This window comes from Colias philodice, chromosome 24 (genome assembly GCF_061535455.1).
Source record: "Colias philodice isolate Cphi_HAF_F1 chromosome 24, ilColPhil1 Martin Lab GWU primary, whole genome shotgun sequence".
Classification (NCBI taxonomy): Eukaryota; Metazoa; Arthropoda; class Insecta; order Lepidoptera; family Pieridae; genus Colias; species Colias philodice.
Window position 1 is genome coordinate 954,392 of NC_143109.1, and position 23,288 is coordinate 977,679.

The 23,288-nt window shown below is 32.4% G+C and overlaps 1 protein-coding gene across 1 annotated transcript; it reads left to right on the forward strand.

Annotated features, from left to right (window-relative positions):
* The first annotated feature begins 70 nt into the window (after positions 1–70).
* On the forward strand, positions 71–22,138 carry Crk (Crk proto-oncogene, adaptor protein). The gene is made up of 7 exons (XM_089710434.1): positions 71–548; positions 2,367–2,489; positions 3,094–3,346; positions 13,439–13,567; positions 20,363–20,473; positions 20,791–20,886; positions 21,269–22,138. The coding sequence occupies exons 1-7, from the start codon at positions 463–465 to the stop codon at positions 21,371–21,373; spliced, it is 903 nt and encodes a 300-aa protein (XP_089566560.1). The 5' UTR covers positions 71–462; the 3' UTR covers positions 21,374–22,138.
* Positions 22,139–23,288: the final 1,150 nt, after the last annotated feature.

The window sequence follows — 23,288 nt, forward strand, 5'->3', positions numbered from 1 at the left end:
AACTTTAACCAAAGATTACACAAAACTACAGAACAAAATGCGTCAAAATAAGAAAAAACTTCTAATTTGTCTACGCCCCGTCGCCCAAAAGTTGTGTGGCGCGTGTGTGGCCTATGAAATATTATTTATAAATTCAATCTATTATTAGATTTATTCCATTTATCTCATTAGAAGTTAGTTGGAAAGGTATGCGCGTGACCGGCGACGCTTCAGCAGCGCGCAGAAAATACGGAAACATGTGTTTTGATGTCAATATAACTTGGTGATCTGATGACACTACTAGAAGATAGATGTCAACAAATTGTGATTTCCTCTTAATGTAGTGATATAAGTGTTGTTTTCTTGGTGTTAATATAACGGGAACGTTGCTGGTTGGGTCTGGGGGAAGTGCATGTGTCGGCGGAGATTGATAAGTGTGCTGTAATCAGCGGCTGACTTCCGGCAGCGATGAGATTCCGATGAATGCTAATTGGTGCCTGTGACTTATCAGACTCTAGGATGGCGAACCCTACTATAGGGGTCTCGTTCGACCAAAATGACATGTCCAGGTAATATTTAGTTATTCGCCTAAATGGGAAAACAAAATTAACAAACAAAATCTACACTAAATTATCATGGCATAGTTTTAATCGCGATTTCGAATGAACCAAGTAAAATTAAATGAAATCTATTTATATTAGGAGTAACACAGATAAACTACCTGCAATGAGATACATTATCAATTGCATCTTTATCAATTTAAATTTCCATGAAATGCTCATTAAGAAAATGTTGCATAAATATATTATTCATAGAATATAGAAAGTTATAACTTATTTACATACTTACAATGGCTTCATCTGTATGTTTGTATGTAACTTACTCGTTAAGACTCATTTAATTAACTTTAAAGAAATAGATTTAATTCAAACTTTGTACATTTATCAAGAATGAGTGACAAATCTTATATATAAAAATGAATCGCAAAATGTGTTGGTAAGCGCATAACTCGAGAACGGCTGAACCGATTTCGATAATTCTTTTTTTATTATATTCCTTGAAGTACGAGGATGGTTCTTATGTAGAGAAAACGTAAATATTATGTACCACGGGCGAAGCCGGGGCGGACCGCTAGTACAATATATTAATGAGCGAGGGTATTTTATGAGTTTAAGCATGTTTTCGTAGTCTTTTAAAATTATAATCTCATCTCTAAATTCATTCTGACTTCCATTCTGAAAGCATAATTTTACAGCTTTTTTTCAGCTTTAAAAGTAAAGCAACGAGCAAACTAATTTATTTTAATTTCAAAAACTCATAAAAATAAAAATGAATTAGTAAATTTGTTGTTACATTATGTATTAAAATCAGACGGCAAATAAGTAAAACATGTCAAAAGCTTGTTTTAGAACAATTTCAAGAAATTTTATGACTGCTCCAGTTTCGGACAGGTTAACTGCCAGGAACATAAACAAAAATCTATTAACTATACTTTATGTGTTTGTTTTAATGTTCTTATTATGTTTTATGTCATGTAAATGAATTTAACATGTTGAAGAATTTGATTCAGACCCCGGCTTTTCTTTGAATTTGAATTAATTTTATTCAAAATTTGTATAGGTTTGAATAGTTGTTGATGCTTTTTCTTTTATTAAAGTGAAGTTAAGTGAATAAATATAGTTTTATATACCTATTACACCAAGAAAAAATAATTATTTAACACACATATACAATTATACATTTAAAAGTAATATACTCAAAATAACTATAATGTCTATTAAACATTGTAGATAACATAAAATTTCGAAAATGAATCAAACATTAGAGAAAAAGGATTAAACGCAAAGCAAAATTTAAACAACCAGTAACAATCAATATAAGGGAATTTCATGCACCATGACTAGCAAAAATTTTAAACTATGTAATGGCTCTGGGAAAACCAATACAAAAACACATTGAATTTTTGTACATAAAGGATTCCACAAACACAATCTATTATATTTCAATATTAAAGAGTAACTTAAACATTAAAATAATGTATAGATACATTGTTTCCTTGTTGCTTGTGACAATAGATTATTAGAACATAAAAATATGCATTAGTTTAACTTCCTGATGCTATAAAGATAGATTAATTAGATTTTCAACTAATCTGTGTATTTATAACAGTGAAGCAATTGATAAAGGAAAATTGTTACGTTTAGGACATTTGCAATTTTTTTGAAGTGAAACTTCTTTAGACGTGTTGAAAGTATCATTTCAAGGTTGCTTCATGGCAATACCGTCACGTCATGGAGTAAGGCTACAATTTTAACTTTTAATAAAAAGTAAAAAAATAATAATAATACAACAAAATAAAAAATTAATACAACGTTTTGTGTTTACAGCTGGTATTTCGGCGGACTGTCGAGAGCGGAAGCAACAAAGCTGTTGCTCAATGAGACTGAGAGTGGAGTGTTTCTCGTCAGAGACTCGAAGACTATACACGGAGACTATGTATTATGTGTCAGGTAAATTATAATTCGAATATTAGAGCTATTATTAATTTATACAATACTCTAGTAGAAGCCAGTTGGAATATAATTCCTTTATTTGGGGCCGTAATGTTAGTGTGTGTTTTTTGAATAAATAAATAAATAAATAATTTTTATATCTTAATTTATATACATTTGTAACTTGCTGAATGATATGAATGATTCCTCCTTAACAGCCATGTTACACATTTGAGATAATTACTTGTTATGCTATTTCTATTCCAAAGTTCATTTAGTTCCAATCAACAATTTTTCATTTACGGTACTCAAAATCTGAGTCATTTTGGATTGTAATATGATGTGATGTGATGTGTCATGTTAAACACACAAGAACTGTGTTTGCCAACTTATACATCAGGGAACCCACAGACTCACAAGAGTCCTATGTCTCTGTAATGAAAACAAAAGTGAGCTGATTAATTATGAAAACGATCTCCAAAATATCAACTATTAAAACAATAAAAGCATCAACACAATATCATACCAAAGGAAACACAACTTTCAACTTCAAACTTTGTATGCTTATTAAGGATCAGTGACAATAGTTTCTTGAGCTTAAGCTATATTAATTACTTTACAGGGAAGACGACCGTGTGTCCCACTACATAATAAATCGTGTAGTATCAGCGGACGGAGCCACGCGGTTCCGTATCGGAAACCAGCTGTTCGCAGACATGCCAGCATTGTTAGCGTTCTATAGATTGCACTACTTGGACACTACGCCCCTGGTTAGGCCTTTGCCCCAGGCGAACGCGCAAGCGGCTGCCCCGCCGCCAGCGCAGCCCCATCATGTGTTGGAGGTCGTGTTGGCGAAGTTTGATTTTGATGGCAGTGTAAGTAATTCATTAGTTTTAGAATATGTATCTTGTTTGGCTGATATAATAATTTTTATTTAGACACTATAGTAGCTTATATTTGTTGCAAATGTTCCCACTTCATTCCCAGTTCCCAGGCCATCAATTCATTTAAATTTTTGTTTGGTAGGATATATAGTATAGTTTAGCATTCTAGTATAGTTTCAAGGGATGTTATTTTGTAATTATTTTAATTCATATTGATTTAAAGTATTTTTAGTTGAGTTTAAAGAAGTGCTACACTTGGTTTTATTTTAAACTAGCGGTCCGCCCCGGCTTCGCCCGTGGTACATAATATTTACGTTTTCTCTACATAAGAACTATCCTCGTACTTCAAGGAATATAATAAAAAAAGAATTATCGAAATCGGTTCAGCCGTTCTCGAGTTATGCGCTTACCAACACATTTTGCGATTCATTTTTATATATGGTTTTATTTTAAATGAATGTATACAAACCTTTATATTGTACAAGCCTTTCATGCAACAAGGCCAATTTATATTTTACCTGCTAGTTCTTGGTATTTGAAAAAAATGTATATCCCATCCTTCTTTGAGAATTTCAAATTTAAATTCATCAAAATCGATACAACAATTTCCGCTTGACAGCATAACAGACAAACAGCTTAGGGATGGTCAGTTAATATAACTTTAATAGATCAAAGCTAGAAGATAGCAACCCGCTATCTAACGGAAGCGAATATTTTCTATAAATACGCGTAAATAGAAAATGTGGCACTGGGCTATGAGTAAGCAGTTGATGGATAATGTTATAATTTCTCGCGTGTAAAAATAGCAGACGTTTGTAGGGCGTATGAATAATGGATTTTTATTCACAACCACGCTATTTTGTCAATGCTTTAAATAAACTTGTTTTTTGTAAGTTGTAAAACGCTAGAAGCTGGAATTTCCTATTGAATCTCCTATTTTCGGATTTATTTTCACGACTAAAAAGGCAACGTATTTTTTTATTAGAATTTCTGATCTCTAAACCACAGTAATTAAAATAATAGCTTCTTCACGAATGCTTGACGTGCGTTATGGGTAAAGGTTAGGAGTTAGTCGTAAGTTTATATAGAAAAATAAAAATAAATGTTGATATCAATAGAATTTAGTATTTGTTTTGTTAACTTTATACTTAAACAAGACAATTTAGAACTGTATTATTAAATGATTTTTCTCATTACTAAAACATCTACAACCTACTACAAAACTTTGCTATTTAGTATTTGACCTAATTAGAATTAATTTAAAAAACATAATTAAGAACATGTATTTTTAAATTGATTCAAAATTCCGGGAATTTTCACAATCACAAAGAATTAAAGAATGTTTAGTCTAGCATGATAATAGTGCAGCGGTTTATAAACAAAAAAGCGTTTTAATAGCTGTCTGACAGATTCACATTAACACCATCAAAATAGTTCAAGACATGCATGTTTTTGAAATATTTAAGGTGATTGCAACGATCTGTTCCCAGCCAATATCCCGCTAGATGGCGCTGAATTCTACATTTCTAGTTTATTTGAGTTTTTGCGTAATTGGAATAGTCATCAAACCTAGGAATAGTCATGGCGGTTACTGAATATTATATTTTATTGAAATATGTTATATCATTGCCTTAAAATCCACCCAATTCGGTAAAATTATGCGTTTTAACATCTGTCATTGCATACAGGGTCGTTTACACACACAGACGTATACAAAAATGATAAAGATTTAACTCTAGATGGCGTGAATGTAAAGCGCGTCACACACGGTGAAGATACTACCTATAATATTTTATCTAATCTAGTAATATTTTATATTACAGTATCTTAAGGTATCCGGTATCAGCGTTCTGACCATCATTTTTCTTTTTTCGCTGTAGAACCGCCATCCTGTTACAAATGACCCACAAAGGAGAATGACCACGGGTGGTATCGGTAAAATTTTAGTTGTGCCACGTATTCGTTATATTGTTAATTCCTATTTGTATTTATAATGATCATATGTATCAATATTAAGTCTTAATTAAACCGGATAAATTGAAATAATAGTAAAAGTAAAAGTTTTTCTTTTGAAACATGTATGAACTTTCGCATTAGTAGGAAGTAGGATTGTTATAAAAATAAAAGTTATATTTGTTGGCGTAAACTATTTTATTGTAATTTTGGGAAATAAATAATGTCAAAATTGATTACCTACAATAAAACGCAGTTTTATTTTATTACCTACATTACACTATTGTTTTTTTTTTATCAAAACATGTATTTGAAGTAGCAAATATGATATTATGCTGATCCAAGCATTTTCACTCAAAACTAATATCACTAATGATTTGTAAAAGTAAATTATTTCAAAATACATTTCATAACCAACAAGTAAGAATAATTATTCATACAACAACAAATCAAAAACACTATTTACTATGGAAAAAAAACCAGGAAGGTGAAAAACATATTTACGATTTCGATGCACTCGACTTTTAGTAAAATAATAGGTAAAAATATTATTATGGTTTTGATCACAGACATATCTGTGGTTTTGATTTTAGCTACTAGTATCAGAAAGCTGCGTGTTCAATGCACGTCGGGGTCCCACAACTGTGGAGGAAGGAAGGTAGAATACCTCCATCGAATAAGTGAAGTTTCTCGACATACTCGATTTGCCGGCCGGCCTCAATGAAGATTGTCCGAAAGTTGTATATGTGCTCTGTAACGAAAAAATTTCGCTAGCGCGATTCAGAGTGAGGTGTCGTACAATATACCTAATGAAGTTTTTCATCTTTTTATTTTACTGCAAATACAAAATAAAAATTAAACAATGGTAATGTAAATTCTAAACAAACTACTACCAAAATACAATTAGAACAAAAATCATTTGACTTGTTTATTTCACCCAGAGGCCAGAGGCGGCTCGTGACAAAATTGTATAGGTGTTCACTTGAAATAAAACAACGAAAATACAATAGCGTTCGGGATGATTTATTACAAAAAAATGAGCACCACATTTTATAAATGTCTATAACACTAAAAATTACAAAGTACAGGCTATTTCAAAACGAATTCAATGACTAGGTATCAATAATTAGTAAATCACCGAATTTGCATTCGCGAGCGTAGTGTTTGTCCATAGTGTTTGTCACTGACGGTCACTGACCTCTATAACTTATAGTTATAGAGGTCAGTGGTGTTTGTTGTGTAAACATGTATGTATTTGAGTAGTTAGTAGCATATTATATTCTGAATTTCTGATCCATGCCTATTCACTCAAAACTAATAACACTAATGATTTGTAACAGTAAATTATTTCAATAGGTAGGTATTTGAACATTTCCCAACAAGACGTAAGAATAATTATTCGTAGGTATACAAGATACAATAACAAATCTAATACACTATTTATTATTTTATTATTTACTAGCGGTCCGCCCCGGCTTCGCCCGTGGTACATGTTTACGTTTTCTCTCCATAAGAAGTAATAGCTAGAGAGCTAGCGCAAAGCTACCTGTATGTATTTGACCAGACCTGGATTTTTGTGTGTTGATTCCCCTATACCTACTATACATGAGATGAGGAGTCACTAAGCCCAGAGTGGTGGACGGGGCGCGCGCTTAGGTAAGACAGGTGGAAATTTTTGGCGAACTTTGAAACCATTTGACCACGTCTGCCATTTTGATATTTGAAAATAGATTATTATTACTATCGGAAAATAACAATGGCAGACCATTATCACGCGGATAACATTCTGGCAGACACTTATGAAAGTGCTGAAAAAAATACAATTTTGAAAGTATTTGACCAGATCTGCCATTCATATATTTTATTTATTAGGGTCTTAAAAACTTATTTTCGAAACGGCAGACATTTTCATTGCGTACAGACTTCAGCAGACAACAAAACTTTACAGACTTCAGCAGTCAACAAGACTTAGCTTCTACATGGTCAGATGTATATATGTATTACGTTCCCTGACCTTACATCAATGATTTACTTTATTAATGTTTTTATGGTCATTTACATTTAATTTTGAAAACTATGGAATAAAATTTATAAATTTGATGATACAAAACTAAATATACATTTGTAAAGAATCTCAAATATAAAGTTGTGTTGCAAATAACAAATCATCATTTAAATATTTAGTTTATTTCTTTATTTAAGAAACAATTAACAATTACAAAACAACATAAAAAAACACGCATGCATTTATTGAAATGTTCATTCATCATCACTATCGTATGGCGTTGTGTGACTCGTCTTCATAATCCATTGAATCGGATTCTGTAAAAGTAAAACGTAAATTATATAATAAAAGAAATGAGTCATTATAAACTTACCTAGTAAGGCAATGCCTTTGATGTCGCACGATGCCGCCGCGCCGCCAGTGTAGGTACTTCTGCTGCTACATGAAAATATGCTAGGGTTGCAACAAATGGGAAATAAAACAATTGTGATTATTACTATTATGATGTAATCATTTATTCATATTATGTACATTCAAAACAATTGCTATTATTAAATCTGATGTAATTATTTTTTCATAAATATATAATTATTATTAATTACATAATATATTGCACTGTGAAATATTTACGTATCACTTTATTTTTGATGTTCTTAATTGTCTTTTATAAAATTTAAGTGACGCATTCGCATTGGGATCAACAATCCGATAAGAAAAGAATGGAGACAACATATACATAGCTTTGATTTCAATTCTACAGATACAAAATATACAATCTATCTAAAATGATACAACGGATGTTTCCTGCGTTTTCTCGTCAAAATACCGAAACAACGTAATTATTGTATAGTAGTTGGGCGTGAAAGTAAAAAAACAAATGAAAAGTGTTTTCCATATGATTATTTATTAAATTTACGCGATTAAGAATAATTTCAACGATACAATTTAGTAACCGAGAATTCAGAGGATTAAAGAAAATACCTGCCTGATCATTTTATCAAACTCTAAAAGAATTATGGTTATTTCGCATCACTCGGTTTATTAGTTTGGTAATAATTATTAAAGGTAGTTACAACCCTAGCCATTGAGTCGAACGGTAGGCAACACAATATCGACTTTGTGCGGGTACATATGGTACATTTCTTCTTGCTGTGAAGCGTAATTATTATTATTAAGATTTTTTAGGCTATTTTGAATCAGCTGTTCTAATTTAATTCTAGAAATTTATTAAAACGTGATTTTTTTAAAAGTATATTATGAGTTTATAAATACCTCAACCAATAGTTATTGTGTCCTATCCTCATTTCTTTATATCTTGGTAGTTAACTAAAGTGTTAAATTTACATAACCTCAACAACAACATTTACACTGCCACTGCACTAAAACTAAACTAACTAGCTCTCTAGCTATAAGAACCATCCTCGTACTTCAAGGAATATAATAAAAAAAGAATTATCGAAATCGGTTCAGCCGTTCTCGAGTTATGCGCTTACCAACACATTTTGCGATTCATTTTTATATTTAAAGACTAGCGGTCCGCCCCGGCTTCGCCCGTGGTACATGTTTACGTTTTCTCTACATAAAAACCATCCTCGTACTTCAAGGAATATAATAAAAAAAGAATTATCGAAATCGGTTCAGCCGTTCTCGAGTTATGCGCTTACCAACACATTTTGCGATTCATTTTTATATATAAGATATACTAGCGGTCCGCCCCGGCTTCGCCCGTGGTACATAATATTTACGTTTTCTCTACATAAAAACCATCCTCGTACTTCAAGGAATATAATAAAAAAAGAATGATCGAAATCGGTTCAGCCGTTCTCGAGTTATGCGCTTACCAACACATTTTGCGATTCATTTTTATATATAAGATAAGATTATGTGAAAATAACCAGGAAGGTGAAAAACATATTTACGAAAACATAGTAACATAATATGGCTGTCGCTACAATAATTATATTTCAATTTTATCTTTTTATACCTAGTAGAACTGGCCGACGAATAAAAAAAATCGTATTAGAATAAATACAATAAATTACGGAACAAAAAAAGGATTGTAACTGAATTAGGTATGTTTGTTTCTGGGCGCACCGTTTTCGACGACGCGACGCGCGACGTAAGCGTATAGGTATAGGTACCTACTTTGCTAAAACAAACTAATAAAATTGTGTGTCTGTCTGGAATTTCGGAAAAGCATATTTTGCAAGTTTGTAATTACTTTGATAGTTTACCGATTTATAATAATTGTAATTGTAATTGTATAATATATAATTTGCAATGTGGTGAAATTTCATAAAAATCACGGGCCAATTTTTTGTTTTGAATCCCACCGAAAATATAATTGCGTTATTAGAATAATTAATTACTATACCTACCCACGATCAATTATTACAATATAGTCTCAAATGCATACTAGAGAAATATTGCAATTTGATTCAATTAAAATGCATAGCATACAAAAATAAATTCACAACACAAGAAATTCCGCGCGCAAATCATAGCGCGTGTCAATGAAATCAAGAATGTTTTATATCAAGCCGACGCGGACGACGACGCGACGCCGAACAAAAGTACCTACGACGGACGACCACGCTTCGAGTTGCCAAACAACATGAGTAATAAATTGTTTACAAAAAAAACAAGCTTTCCATTTTTCTGTATGAGTAGACAGAACTTCAAAACGCCACCTGCTACGGTTTATATTATGAACGATTGTTATAAAAATAAAAGTTATATTTGTTGGTGTAAACTATTTTATTGATCAATAATTTTGGAATTTAAAATTGTCAACATTGATTACAATAAAACGCAGTTTTATTTTATTACACTATTGTTTTTTTTATCAAAACATGTATTTGAAGTACCATATAATATTATGCTGATCCAAGCATTTTCACTCAAAACTTATATCACTAATGATTTGTAAAAGTAAATTATTTCAATATACATTTCATAACCAACATATAAGAATAATTATTATTATTCCTACCTACAACAACAAACCTAAAACACTATTTACTATGGGAAAATAACCAGGAAGGTGAAAAACATATTATTATTTACGATTTCGACGCACTCGACTTTTAGTAAAATATAGTAGGGAAACATAATATTATGGTTTTGATTTTTGCTACTAGTATAAGAAAACTGCGTGTTCAAACTACTTGTTTGTCTGTCTGAAAATTCGGAAGTACTTTGGTAGTTTACCGATTTATAATAATATTGTATATATCGTTGTTTAAAAAATATTCAAACACAATAAAATATGATATATGTACTGATTTATCACTGGTTTCAGTGATGAACTGATGAGTCAATTATAGCCACTATACTTTCGTCATACGTGTGTATGATTGATGTGATTTGCAACGTGGTGATATTTCAGAAAAATCACGGGTCAAATTGTCCCACCGAAAATATAACTGCGTTATAAGAATAACTATACCTACGATAAATTATACATAATACAATATAGTCTCAAATGCATACTAGTGAAATATTTTATTTGAATCAATAAAATAAAAAAAAAAATAAAAAATAATAATAATACAAAAATAAATTCACAACACAAGAAAATCCGCGCGCAAATCATAGCGCGTGACAATGAAATCAAGAACTTTCGAGCCGACGCGGACGACGAAGGAGCCTAACAAAAGTACCTACAATCATAGGCGGCTCGTGACAAAATTGTATGGCCGTGTTCACTTGAAATAAAACAACGAAAATAGGTACCTACAATAGCGTTAGCAGTACAAAAAAAATGAGCACCACATTATAAATGTCTATTTATACACTAAAAATTATAGAGTATTTCAAAACGAATTCAATTATTATTTAGCAATAATTAGAAAATCCCCGAATTTGCATTCGTGATCGTATTCATAGTGTTTGTCTACACTAATATTATAAAGAGGAAAACTTTGTTTGTTTGTTTGATTGTAATGAATAGGCTCATAAACTACTGGACATTTTACCAATGTTTGCAAGTTTGTGATTACTTTGATAGTTTACCGATTTATAATAATTGTATACTTATATCATTGTTTAAAAATATTCAAACACAATATGATATAGGTACTGATTTGTCACTGGTTTCAGTGATGAACTGATGAGTCAATGTTAGCCACAATACTAATCACTTTCGTGATTCGTCATACATGTGTATGAACTATGATTGATGTGATTTGCAATGTGGTGAAATTTCATAAAAATCACGGGCCAATTTTTTGTTTTGAATCCCACCGAAAATACATATATTACTAATTGCGTTATTAGAATAATTAATTACTATACCCACGATCAATTATTACAATTTACAATATAGTCTCAAATGCATACTAGAGAAACATTGCAATTTGAATCAATTAAAATGCATAGCATACAAAAATAAATTCACAACACAAGAAATTCCGCGCGCAAATCATAGCGCGTGTCAATGAAATCAAGAATGTAATTTTATATCAAGCCGACGAGCGACGACGCCGAACTAAAGTACCTACAGTACCATTTACCTTCAGTGTACAATACAGTTTACAGACCTACGACGGACGAACAATAATGAGTAATAAATAAAAAAAAACATAGTTTCTAAGGTCATTAGTTTTATTTTATTTTATTGTTATTTTCTTTGAACGATTGGAAATGAAATTACTCAATTTTTACACAGAACTTTGATTTATTAGAATTATGCTCATTATGCATAAGATAACGAACGCGAATGCACGACATCTAGCGCGTCAATGTCTAAACATCGCCTTTCGTTTAGACATTGACGCGCTAGATCTGTAATAAGTATATAGTCTATGCGCTAGATGTCGTGCTTTATGTCGTGTTTCGCTTGGCAAAAGTCACGCACACTACTGTAGAAGTGTCAAATTTTTCCGGTATTTTACTGTTGTTTTTCTAAGTAAATATTGTAAATTATTGATTAAAAAGGTCGAACGCGCACACATTTCATTATAGAGAAGTGATAAAATGATTAGTTTTAAAGAAATAGTGTCTGTGTTAAGTGTTTAGAGGTAATCAAAAATGTATGGAGGGACGGTCGGAACATCAACCTTAATCTAGTTTTTATTGAAACAAATTTTTAATGTTTGTAATTAATAATTATATTATGTGGTGAGGATAAACATGGTTTATTTTGCTAACATTATTAGTATAACAACTACTTTATAAATATTACTAGCTTTCCGCCCGCGGCTTCGCCAGCGTTTTCAAAGAAAAACCCGCATAGTTCCCGTTCTCGTGGGATTTCCGGGATAAAACCTATCCTATGTGTTAATCCAAGTTACCCTCTACATGTGTTCTTAATTTTATTGTGATCGGCTTAGTAGTATTTCTGTGAAAGAGTAACAAACACACGCATACACATCCTCACAAACTTTCGCATTTATAATATTAGTAGGATTTTCACCTCTTTTTATTGCACCGGTGTGGTGTTACACTGTATGCTGTTGTCCGGACCGTTTTGCGGTGATGAAATCGTTGTTTGTTTTTGTTCTCTATTATTGTTTAATTTTGCACTGTATCTTTCTTTAAAATAAGATAAATAAGAGTGTATATCTATCCCTACTCCGCTGGAGAAAGTATACGTCGAATCACGCGTAAGAAAAAGATGGCGCGTAACGGAAAAATGTCACGCGTAACGAAAAAATGTTACACTAATGACTAAATTTTTGTCCAACCCCGATAAAGAAGTTTCACTTCAATAATTATACTCATACATTATAGTTATGTTTGTATTTTGTGTATGTTTATAAATTTTAAGTATTTTTTTGTCTAAGCCCGGCCGTACACGAACTGCTCGAGCAGTTAACGGCTGAGCGACGTAAACGGATCGCTCGAGCGGTCGTTGACTGCTCGAGATGTCGCTACAAACGGCGCAGCTGAAGCAGTCGCGACGGTCGAGCAGTCCCTGTACGGCAGTGAATGAATGTCTATAGTTCACCGCGCGGTCGCGGCTTTAAGCCGTCGGTTTCAACTGCTTGCAGCAGTCCGTGTACGTCCGTCCTGAGTTACGACAACCGGCCACGAAAACATCGCTGCTATTTTAGATTTTTTTTGTAGTCCAAGATGCCGTAGAACATAAATTTCCATATCTAACCACAAACTTGACATTCCAGGACGCAGACGACCTGCCGTTCCGCCGCGGTGAACGTCTGATGGTGATCAACCGCGATGAGGAGCAGTGGTGGACGGCGAGGAACGCGCACGGACGCACCGGTTCGATTCCCGTGCCGTATGTTCAGAGGGTGAGTGTGGGTTTAATTGCACGACTCATGATGAGAAGCATCAGAGAGTGCTTTACGATCGAAAAATTTTTTTCGCCTCATTTTTGCAGCTATTCTTATTATTATAGCCGTGTTAGTTCACGGAATCAAGATATTTTGCATACTATTGTCGAGATAATTTAATGGAGATTAATCCCATACTTTTTAAAAATTGATTTACTTCAATAGAATTGGAAAAAAACACCGAAATAGGTCAAAAAATTTTCCTGTCCGTCATGTGTGAAACCTGAAAACACTATAACTTGTGAAAAAATCCATCATTTGAGTTATATTTTTTTTTTAAATATTCTAATCGACGATTGTAGGTCACTGAATGCGAATGATTAATTAATTCAGTGTCGTTTAATTGCAATTAATAAAAAACGAAAACTACAAGACTGTATATCTATATATATATATATATATATATATATATATATATATATATATATATATACTAGCGGCCCGCCCCGGCTTCGCCCGTGGTACATATGAAAAATAGATGTTGGCCGATTCTCAGACTTACCCGATATGCACAGAAAATTTCATGAGAATCGGTCCACCCATTTCGGAGGAGTATGCAGACTAACATTGTGACACGAGAATTTTATATATAAGATATATATTTTTTATATTTCATAATTAAATGAGCATTATGAGTCATGCACTTTTGGATTTTCCAAACTTTTTGTTTACATTTAATTGTGAGGGAAATTTAAAAATAACAACCATTTTCTTATTGATTTATCACAGTAGAAGTGAAATTACAAATTGATTGTAGATTAAATATTTCACTTTTGGTACAGTTTGATTTAAAGGACATTTTTAAATTCGACAATTTGGCACCAACATACAAAAACAACAGTAGATCAGAAGAATTTATATTAAGGTGATTGCTACGATCTGTTCCCAGCCAATGTCCCGCTAGATGGCGCTGAATTCTACATTTCTAGTTTATTTGAGTTTTTGCGTAATTGGAATAGTCATCAAACCTAGGAATAGTCATGGCGGTTACTGAATATTATATTTTATTGAAATATGTTATATCATTGCCTTAAAATCCACCCAATTCGGTAAAATTATGCGTTTTAACATCTGTCATTGCATACAGGGTCGTTTACACACACAGACGTATACAAAAATGATAAAGATTTAACTCTAGATGGCGTGAATGTAAAGCGCGTCACACACGGTGAAGATACTACCTATAATATTTTATCTAATCTAGTAATATTTTATATTACAGTATCTTAAGGTATCCGGTATCAGCGTTCTGACCATCATTTTTCTTTTTTCGCTGTAGAACCGCCATCCTGTTACAAATGACTCACAAAGGAGAATGACCACGGGTGGTATCGGTAAAATTTTAGTTGTGCCACGTATTCGTTATATTGTTAATTCCTATTTGTATTTATAATGATCATATGTATCAATATTAAGTCTTAATTAAACCGGATAAATTGAAATAATAGTAAAAGTAAATGTTTTTCTTTTGAAACATGTATGACTACGTATGGAATCGGTAAAATACTAGTTGTGTCACGTGTTCGTGATATTGTTAATTCCTATTTGTATTTATAATGATCATATTTATCACTATTAAGTTGTAATTATACCGAATAAATAGAAATAAAAGTAAAAGTTTTGTTTTGACACATACCTATATCTATCTCTCTTGCAAACGTCATATGTCATAGTTTCTATTTGAAATGTCAAATGAATGTGTTCGACGCATTGTTCGATGTTATTTTGAAATAATGTTTAAATTACGATTTACTTTTCACATTTGTCTTGTAAATTAAAATATTACCTATGTAATAAATGTAAAACTTAACGTTCATCGTTAGTTTAAACTCGATTAAGTAGTTTTTTGAAGTGTTGAATAAAACTATTGTTTTATTTTTATTGTCGCGAACTGCGGCTTATTTACATAAAAACTATAATCATATCTAAAAGTACTAACATCAAGCTTTAAATTGAGCTATATTTCATCTTGACACAATAAGTTTGATTGCGATACCAAGTGCCATAGTCACTTGGGCAATCTCTTGTGGTTTTCATTTTTCTGTATGGGTAGACAAAACTTCAAAACGCCACCTGCTACGGTTTATATTATGAACGATTAGCTTTCCGCCCGCATTTTCAAAAAAAAACCCGTATAGTTCCCGTTCCCGTGGGGTTTCCGGGATAAAACCTATTCAATGTGTCCAAGTTACGTTCTATATGTGTGCTAAATTTCATTGTAATCGGTTCAGTAGTATTTGCGTGAAACACACACATACACATCCTCACAAACTTTCGCATTAGTAGGAAGTAGGATTGTTATAAAAATAAAAGTTATATTTGTTGGCGTAAACTATTTTATTGTAATTTTGGGAAATAAATAATGTCAAAATTGATTACCTACAATAAAACGCAGTTTTATTTTATTACCTACATTACACTATTGTTTTTTTTTTATCAAAACATGTATTTGAAGTAGCAAAATAATATGATATTATGCTGATCCAAGCATTTTCACTCAAAACTAATATCACTAATGATTTGTAAAAGTAAATTATTTCAATATACATTTCATAACCAACAAGTAAGAATAATTATTCATACAACAACAAATCAAAAACACTATTTACTATGGAAAAAAAACCAGGAAGGTGAAAAACATATTTACGATTTCGATGCACTCGACTTTTAGTAAAATAATAGGTAAAAATATTATTATGGTTTTGATCACGGACATATCTGTGGTTTTGATTTTAGCTACTAGTATCAGAAAGCTGCGTGTTCAATGCACGTCGGGGTCCCACAACTGTGGAGGAAGGAAGGTAGAATACCTCCATCGAATAAGTGAAGTTTCTCGACATACTCGATTTGCCGGCCGGCCTCAATGAAGATTGTCCGAAAGTTGTATATGTGCTCTGTAACGAAAAAATTTCGCTAGCGCGATTCAGAGTGAGGTGTCGTACAATATACCTAATGAAGTTTTTCATCTTTTTATTTTACTGCAAATACAAAATAAAAATTAAACAATGGTAATGTAAATTCTAAACAAACTACTACCAAAATACAATTAGAACAAAAATCATTTGACTGGTTGATTTCACCCAGAGGCCAGAGGCGGCTCGTGACAAAATTGTATGGGTGTTCACTTGAAATAAAACAACGAAAATACAATAGCGTAGCAGGATAATTTATTACAAAAAAAAATGAGCACCACATTTTATAAATGTCTATAACACTAAAAATTACAAAGTACAGGCTATTTCAAAACGAATTCAATGATTATCAATAATTAGTAAATCACCGAATTTGCATTCGCGAGCGTACCTACGCGTAGGTATCCATAGTGTTTATACTAAAGGAATGGCAACGTTGCGTGAGACTCAAAACGCTACCTGCTACGGTATGAACGATTGTTATAAAAATAAAAGTTATACATATTTGTTGGCGTAATACACTGGGGTACACGTACAAGAGAAGATATAGAGTTCGAGAAGTGTGCCTGATTTAGTAAAAGCTAATTATGACACTGTTTGTAAGCATTTCCTGAGAACATTTACTATGGTAAGGTTTATTTTTTTTACACCATATAAAAGTAGAGATTTTGATGAATAAAAGGCTCCCAAAGTTTTCGAAAAAAGCTGATATTTTGACGGGTGACTTTTCGATTGAAAATTAGGTTGTTTTTATGGTATTAATTCAAAATAAGGCGAAATAATAAATATTTTCAATCAAATAAATTACAGTGTATTTGGGACATAATAAAGCAAGTTTCTACCAAATGTCGTAGAAAAAAAATAAATTTTGAAGTAGTTAAAAATAAAAAACCAAAAACTTGGTTTTTTGAATTTTTCACCAAAATTTTGAGGTTATGTGAAAAAATTGTCAATACAAAAGTTGTAGATCTTTTTATTATCTACAACTTTTCCATTGAACTTTTTTCCGTAGGACTTGTAGTTTTGTCGGAAATCAAGAGAAACCATTTTTTTCTCTTAAAAGCTCCCCCCTCCCTTTTCCCGAACTCGGATTGACCGTAATTTATTTTTCCTTTAATTTTCATCATATTCCCCTCCTTTTCTAATGGGTTTCATCCGACTGCGATTTTTTTTTTGTTTCAAAAATTATCTACTCTAGTCTATAAACTATTTTATTCATCATTAATTTTGGAAAATAAATAAATAAATAAAATAAATTGATTACAATAAAACGCAGTTTTATTTTATTACATTAGTACTTACACTATTGTTTTTTTTTTTTTATCAAAACATTACACATTAAACATTACACAGTATTTGAGTAGTTAGCAGCATATAATATTCTGAATTTCTGATCCATGCCTATTCACTCAAAACTAATAACACTAATGATTTGTAACAGTAAATTATTTCAATAGGTACTTATTTGAACATTTCATAACCAACAAGTAAGAATAATTCGTATACAAGATACAATAACAAATCTAATACACTATTTATTTTTTTATTATATTTCATTATGTGAAAATAACCAGGAAGGTGAAAAACATATTTACGAAAACAAAGTAACATATGGTTTTGCTATTAGCTATCAGGAAAAAAATCGTATTGGAACAAAAGAAGGATTGTAACTGAATTAGGTAATTAGGTATGTTTGTTTCTGGGACCTGGGTGCACCGTTTTCGACGACGCGACGGCCGACGCGTGACGTAAACGGAGTAGGTACTTACCTACTTTGCTAAAACAAACTAAGTAATAAAATTGTGTGTCAGTCTGAAAATTCGCTAAAGCATATTTTACCAATGTTTGCAAGTTTGTGATTACTTTGATAGTTTATCGATTTATAATAATTGTATACTTATATCATTGTTTAAAAATATTCAAACACAATATGATATAGGTACTGATTTATCACTGGTTTCAGTGATGAACTGATGAGTCAATGTTAGCCACTATACTTTCGTCATACGTGTGTATGATTGATGTGATTTGCAACGTGGTGATATTTCAGAAAAATCACGGGTCAAATTGTCCCACCGAAAATATAACTGCGTTATAAGAATAACTATACCTACGATAAATTATACATAATACAATATAGTCTCAAATGCATACTAGTGAAATATTTTATTTGAATCAATAAAATAAAAAAAAAATAAAAAATAATAATAATACAAAAATAAATTCACAACACAAGAAAATCCGCGCGCAAATCATAGCGCGTGACAATGAAATCAAGAACTTTCGAGCCGACGCGACGCGGACGACGAAGGAGCCTAACAAAAGTACCTACAATCATAGGCGGCTCGTGACAAAATTGTATGGCCGTGTTCACTTGAAATAAAACAACGAAAATAGGTACCTACAATAGCGTTAGCAGTACAAAAAAAATGAGCACCACATTATAAATGTCTATTTATACACTAAAAATTATAGAGTACCTATTTCAAAACGAATTCAATTATTATTTAGCAATAATTAGAAAATCCCCGAATTTGCATTCGTTTTATTCGTTTCAATTTTATTCGTTTACAAAAAAAAACATAGTTTCTAAGGTCATTAGTTTTATTTTATTTTATTGTTATTTTCTTTGAACGATTGGAAATGAAATTACTCAATTTTTACACAGAACTTTGATTTATTAGAATTATGCTCATTATACAGTATAAGATAACGAACGCGGATGCACGACATCTAGCGCGTCAATGTCTAAACATCGCCTTTCGTTTAGACATTGACGCGCTAGATCTGTAATAAGTATATAGTCTATGCGCTAGATGTCGTGCTTTATGTCGTGTTTCGCTTGGCAAAAGTCACGCACACTACTGTAGAAGTGTCAAATTTTTCCGGTATTTTACTGTTGTTTTTCTAAGTAAATATTGTAAATTATTGATTAAAAAGGTCGAACGCGCACACATTTCATTATAGAGAAGTGATAAAATGATTAGTTTTAAAGAAATAGTGTCTGTGTTAAGTGTTTAGAGGTAATCAAAAATGTATGGAGGGACGGTCGGAACATCCACCTTAACCAAATAAAGTTTTAAGCAAATATTTATAATGTGTATCACTATAGCAATGCATATTTTTACTTGATCTCATGTTCATGACTGTCTTTTGCTTATTTATCTCTTGAAGTAAAATACCATAAAAAAAAATTGGTTGTCTGTAAAGTCGGTTTACTGACGATTGTTGAACGTGACAACGTCCGATTGTGCTTCTTTGTCACTCGTTCCGCGCTCTCGCTTGCACTTCAAGCCTCACATGGAACGCCTCAGAGCGAGGTAACGCCGCATGAGTCTTGTTTTTTCATGCGTGCAGCCGGCTTTATCGAATAAGGGTGCACTCACACACATCAGTCACCGTCAAGTCACCGATGACTGATCGGTGACGGTTTGTGTACGTATCCACAAACACCAGTCACCGTCATGTTGTCCGTCAGTCACGTCGCCGGTTTGACTGAATCATTGAACACATACATCAGGTTAGTGAGTGATTAGACGTGTGTCACGCTAGAGAACATGTAGCAATTGACGGTAGCACGACGCTGACTGAACTGAGACGTGACGGCACCGGGTGAGTGGGGATAAAAGTATGATACATGTATGGAAAGATTATTTGACGTGCCTGACCGGGGACGTCACTGATAGATTTCGTGCCGGCGACTGTCGTGTGGGAACAGAGTCATACTAGAACTATTGATACATATTTTTTTTTAATCCTGTCCGGTGACGTGCCGTGACGGTGACTGATGTGTGTGAGTGCACCCTTATAAGACGTTGTCACGTCAATAATATAATTACAGCTTCTGGACCCATCGGGTGTGCCGTACCCGGCGAACGAGGCGCTCAGCCAGCTGGGCGACCCGCCCAGTCCGCCGAATAACAAGAACCAACAGAAGGGCACTAATATGCAGGTATGTGCTTTTTTAATTTCTTCAGTCGTTTTTTTTTTCAAAGTCCTTTTATTGTGATTTGGGGCTTGCAAAATAAATGTTTACAAATTCAGTCATAATTTGTAAACATTTATTTTGCAAGGCCAGGCTCAAAACCGAGCGGTGCTAATTGCTATTTCATATCAGCTAATACTCAGACATTATCCGCGCTTTTTCTTATTTTTTCAATTTTGTTGAGTTGTAAAGAGAAATTATAGAACTTTTGGATGTTTTCCCTTTTCGTTTAAACTGTTTTTGAAATTGACAATATTCTTCAAAATGTATTATTTGAATCACAGCGCAGTCTGCCAGCGCTTGCGCGGGTGCGTCAGTCGCGCGTGCCGAACGCGTACGACAAAACCGCTCTCAAACTGCAGGAGGGGGATATACTTAAGGTATATACAGTTTTGTAGTAATTTTTGATGGAATATTGAGTAGAAATTTGTTTTGTGTTTGTCTAAATTGTTAGAGAAAAGAGATATCCTAGCTTGCAGTGTTGGTTACTTTGCGTGAGACAGATAAGAATGTATAAAACATCAGAATATTTGTTATGCTATGTTTACTTTTATGCTAGATATTATTTGAATTTTCTATGATTTTGACCAGAGCAACCAAAGAGTTTTTATCTGGATGTTTTTTGTATAAAATCCTTTCTCAAAAAGTAGTATATATTTGTGTGTAGTATGTCACAAACACTTCAAAAGTACCTACATCTAATTATGGTGTGGAAAAAACATTCATTTGCAAAATTTTAATAAATTCTAAATACATTCGCAGGTAACGAAAATGAACATCAACGGCCAATGGGAGGGCGAGCTGAACGGCAAAGTGGGCCACTTTCCGTTCACCTATGTGGAGTTCCTCGACGACATCGCCAGCTAAACGTAATCGTGACCAAAGTGTAGTGCGGTGATAGTGTTAGTGTCAAAGTGAACTGTTAAGTGCAAAAGTGTAAGTGAAGTTACATCAAGCTGGGAAAGATTATGAATTAGTGAAGTTACATCTCATGAAACATAGAAGGAAGGTTATAATTTATATTAGTGCAAGTGTTTCAATTCATTGATTTGCCAGTAAAAATGGTATACAAAGATGTAAAAAGTGGTTATTGTGAAGTTACATCTCAAGCTTGGAAGAATTACTGGGGAAGGTATTTATATTTTATGATATGGTTGATTCAGACTCTAAATTGGACTTTATGAAGCTAAAATAAGGGAGAAAGTATTGCTGTTCAAATTATGTGCATTTTGTGTCAAATGGTTTAGAAGTGGTTTTACAAATGCAGTTAAATTTTCAATTTGTGAATTTAGAAATTTGCAAAACTCATGAGAAATATTGCCTATGGTCAAAAATTGTGGATTTTCCAGTATAAAATGTGATCTATATGTGTCTAGCTTATATTGAATAAAATGTCATTATCTAAGAGTGTTCACATGGTGAAGTTAGCTAGAACACAATTTACCTGATATGACAAGTGTTTAGATAAATTTATTGTATTTTATATACCAATATTTAACATTATCTACCTTTAGTTTTGTTGCAATATTAAATAATTAATTAAATTTGTATTGGTTTATTATTTTTATAGGTAGAAATACAAAAGGTCTCAAACTCTTGATTTGACACAGGTAATCAAAAGATGGGCTTAAGAGTATCTTTAGTTAAAATTGAAATGGTTTTTTCCCATAAAAAACGAATATATTGTAATGTATAGTCATCCTTTAGCTCTAAAAACTAAAATATCATAATATCATCTTTGATAAGATGACGGCTTTCGCACAAATTAAAATATCGGTGAGCTTCCCGATTACAAATGATACATCGAAATGTGTTGACTGTTCCATGTTGTTAGCTCTGTCAAACATACAAAATGTGGTATTCACTGCATTTGAAACCCTTTTGACATTGCTATAAGGCATTTATTGCTATAACATTACTGCCAGTTGAGTGTATAAAAGTAAGGCTAAGTCAAACAGATAAAAAATGTCTGTATATTTAAATATTGTTTCCATACTAAATATTATGATGGGTAAAGATAAATTATTTGAAAGAAGAAAAGTTACAATTTGAGTTTGAACTCAAAACTAAAAGAATATTGAAATATATAATACTATAAGAAAATTTAAAATAAAACCTACCCATCATATTATTTCTGATGGAGGGAATCTGAAATTTGAGAAAAAAATGTATACTGAATTATATGATACTGTATGTCTGTTTGACAGCCTTTATGTATAGAATTGCATATGCAAATGTTCAAATGTTACATAAATATAGTATAATTATTATAGGCTAAGTTAAAATTATGTTGTTGGCATTGAATCCTTATTTTATCTTATGCTTACTGTACTGACCAAAGAATTGATATTATTTATTTAACATATCACTGTTATATAACATACTAGTGGTCCGCCCCGGCTTCGCCCATGATACATATTTTGCAATAAAAGGTAGCCTATGTCCTTTCTCGGGTATCAAAATATCTCCATACCAAATTTCATGCGAATTGGTTCAGTAGTTTAGGCGTGATTGAGTAACAGACAGACAGACAGAGTTACTTTCGCATTTATAATATTAGTATGGATCAGAGGCGGCTCGTGACAAAATTTTATGGGTGTTCACTTGAAATAAAACACTGAAAATACATGGTGTAAATCAGTACAATTAATTAAAAAAATATATATATATATAGATTCCGGGATTCAGGGATTCCGAAGACTCATAAAGCAATTTGAAATGCACCACAAAATACGACACAATCTATTAACCTTCGTAAAATATGTCTGTTTTCATCGACACG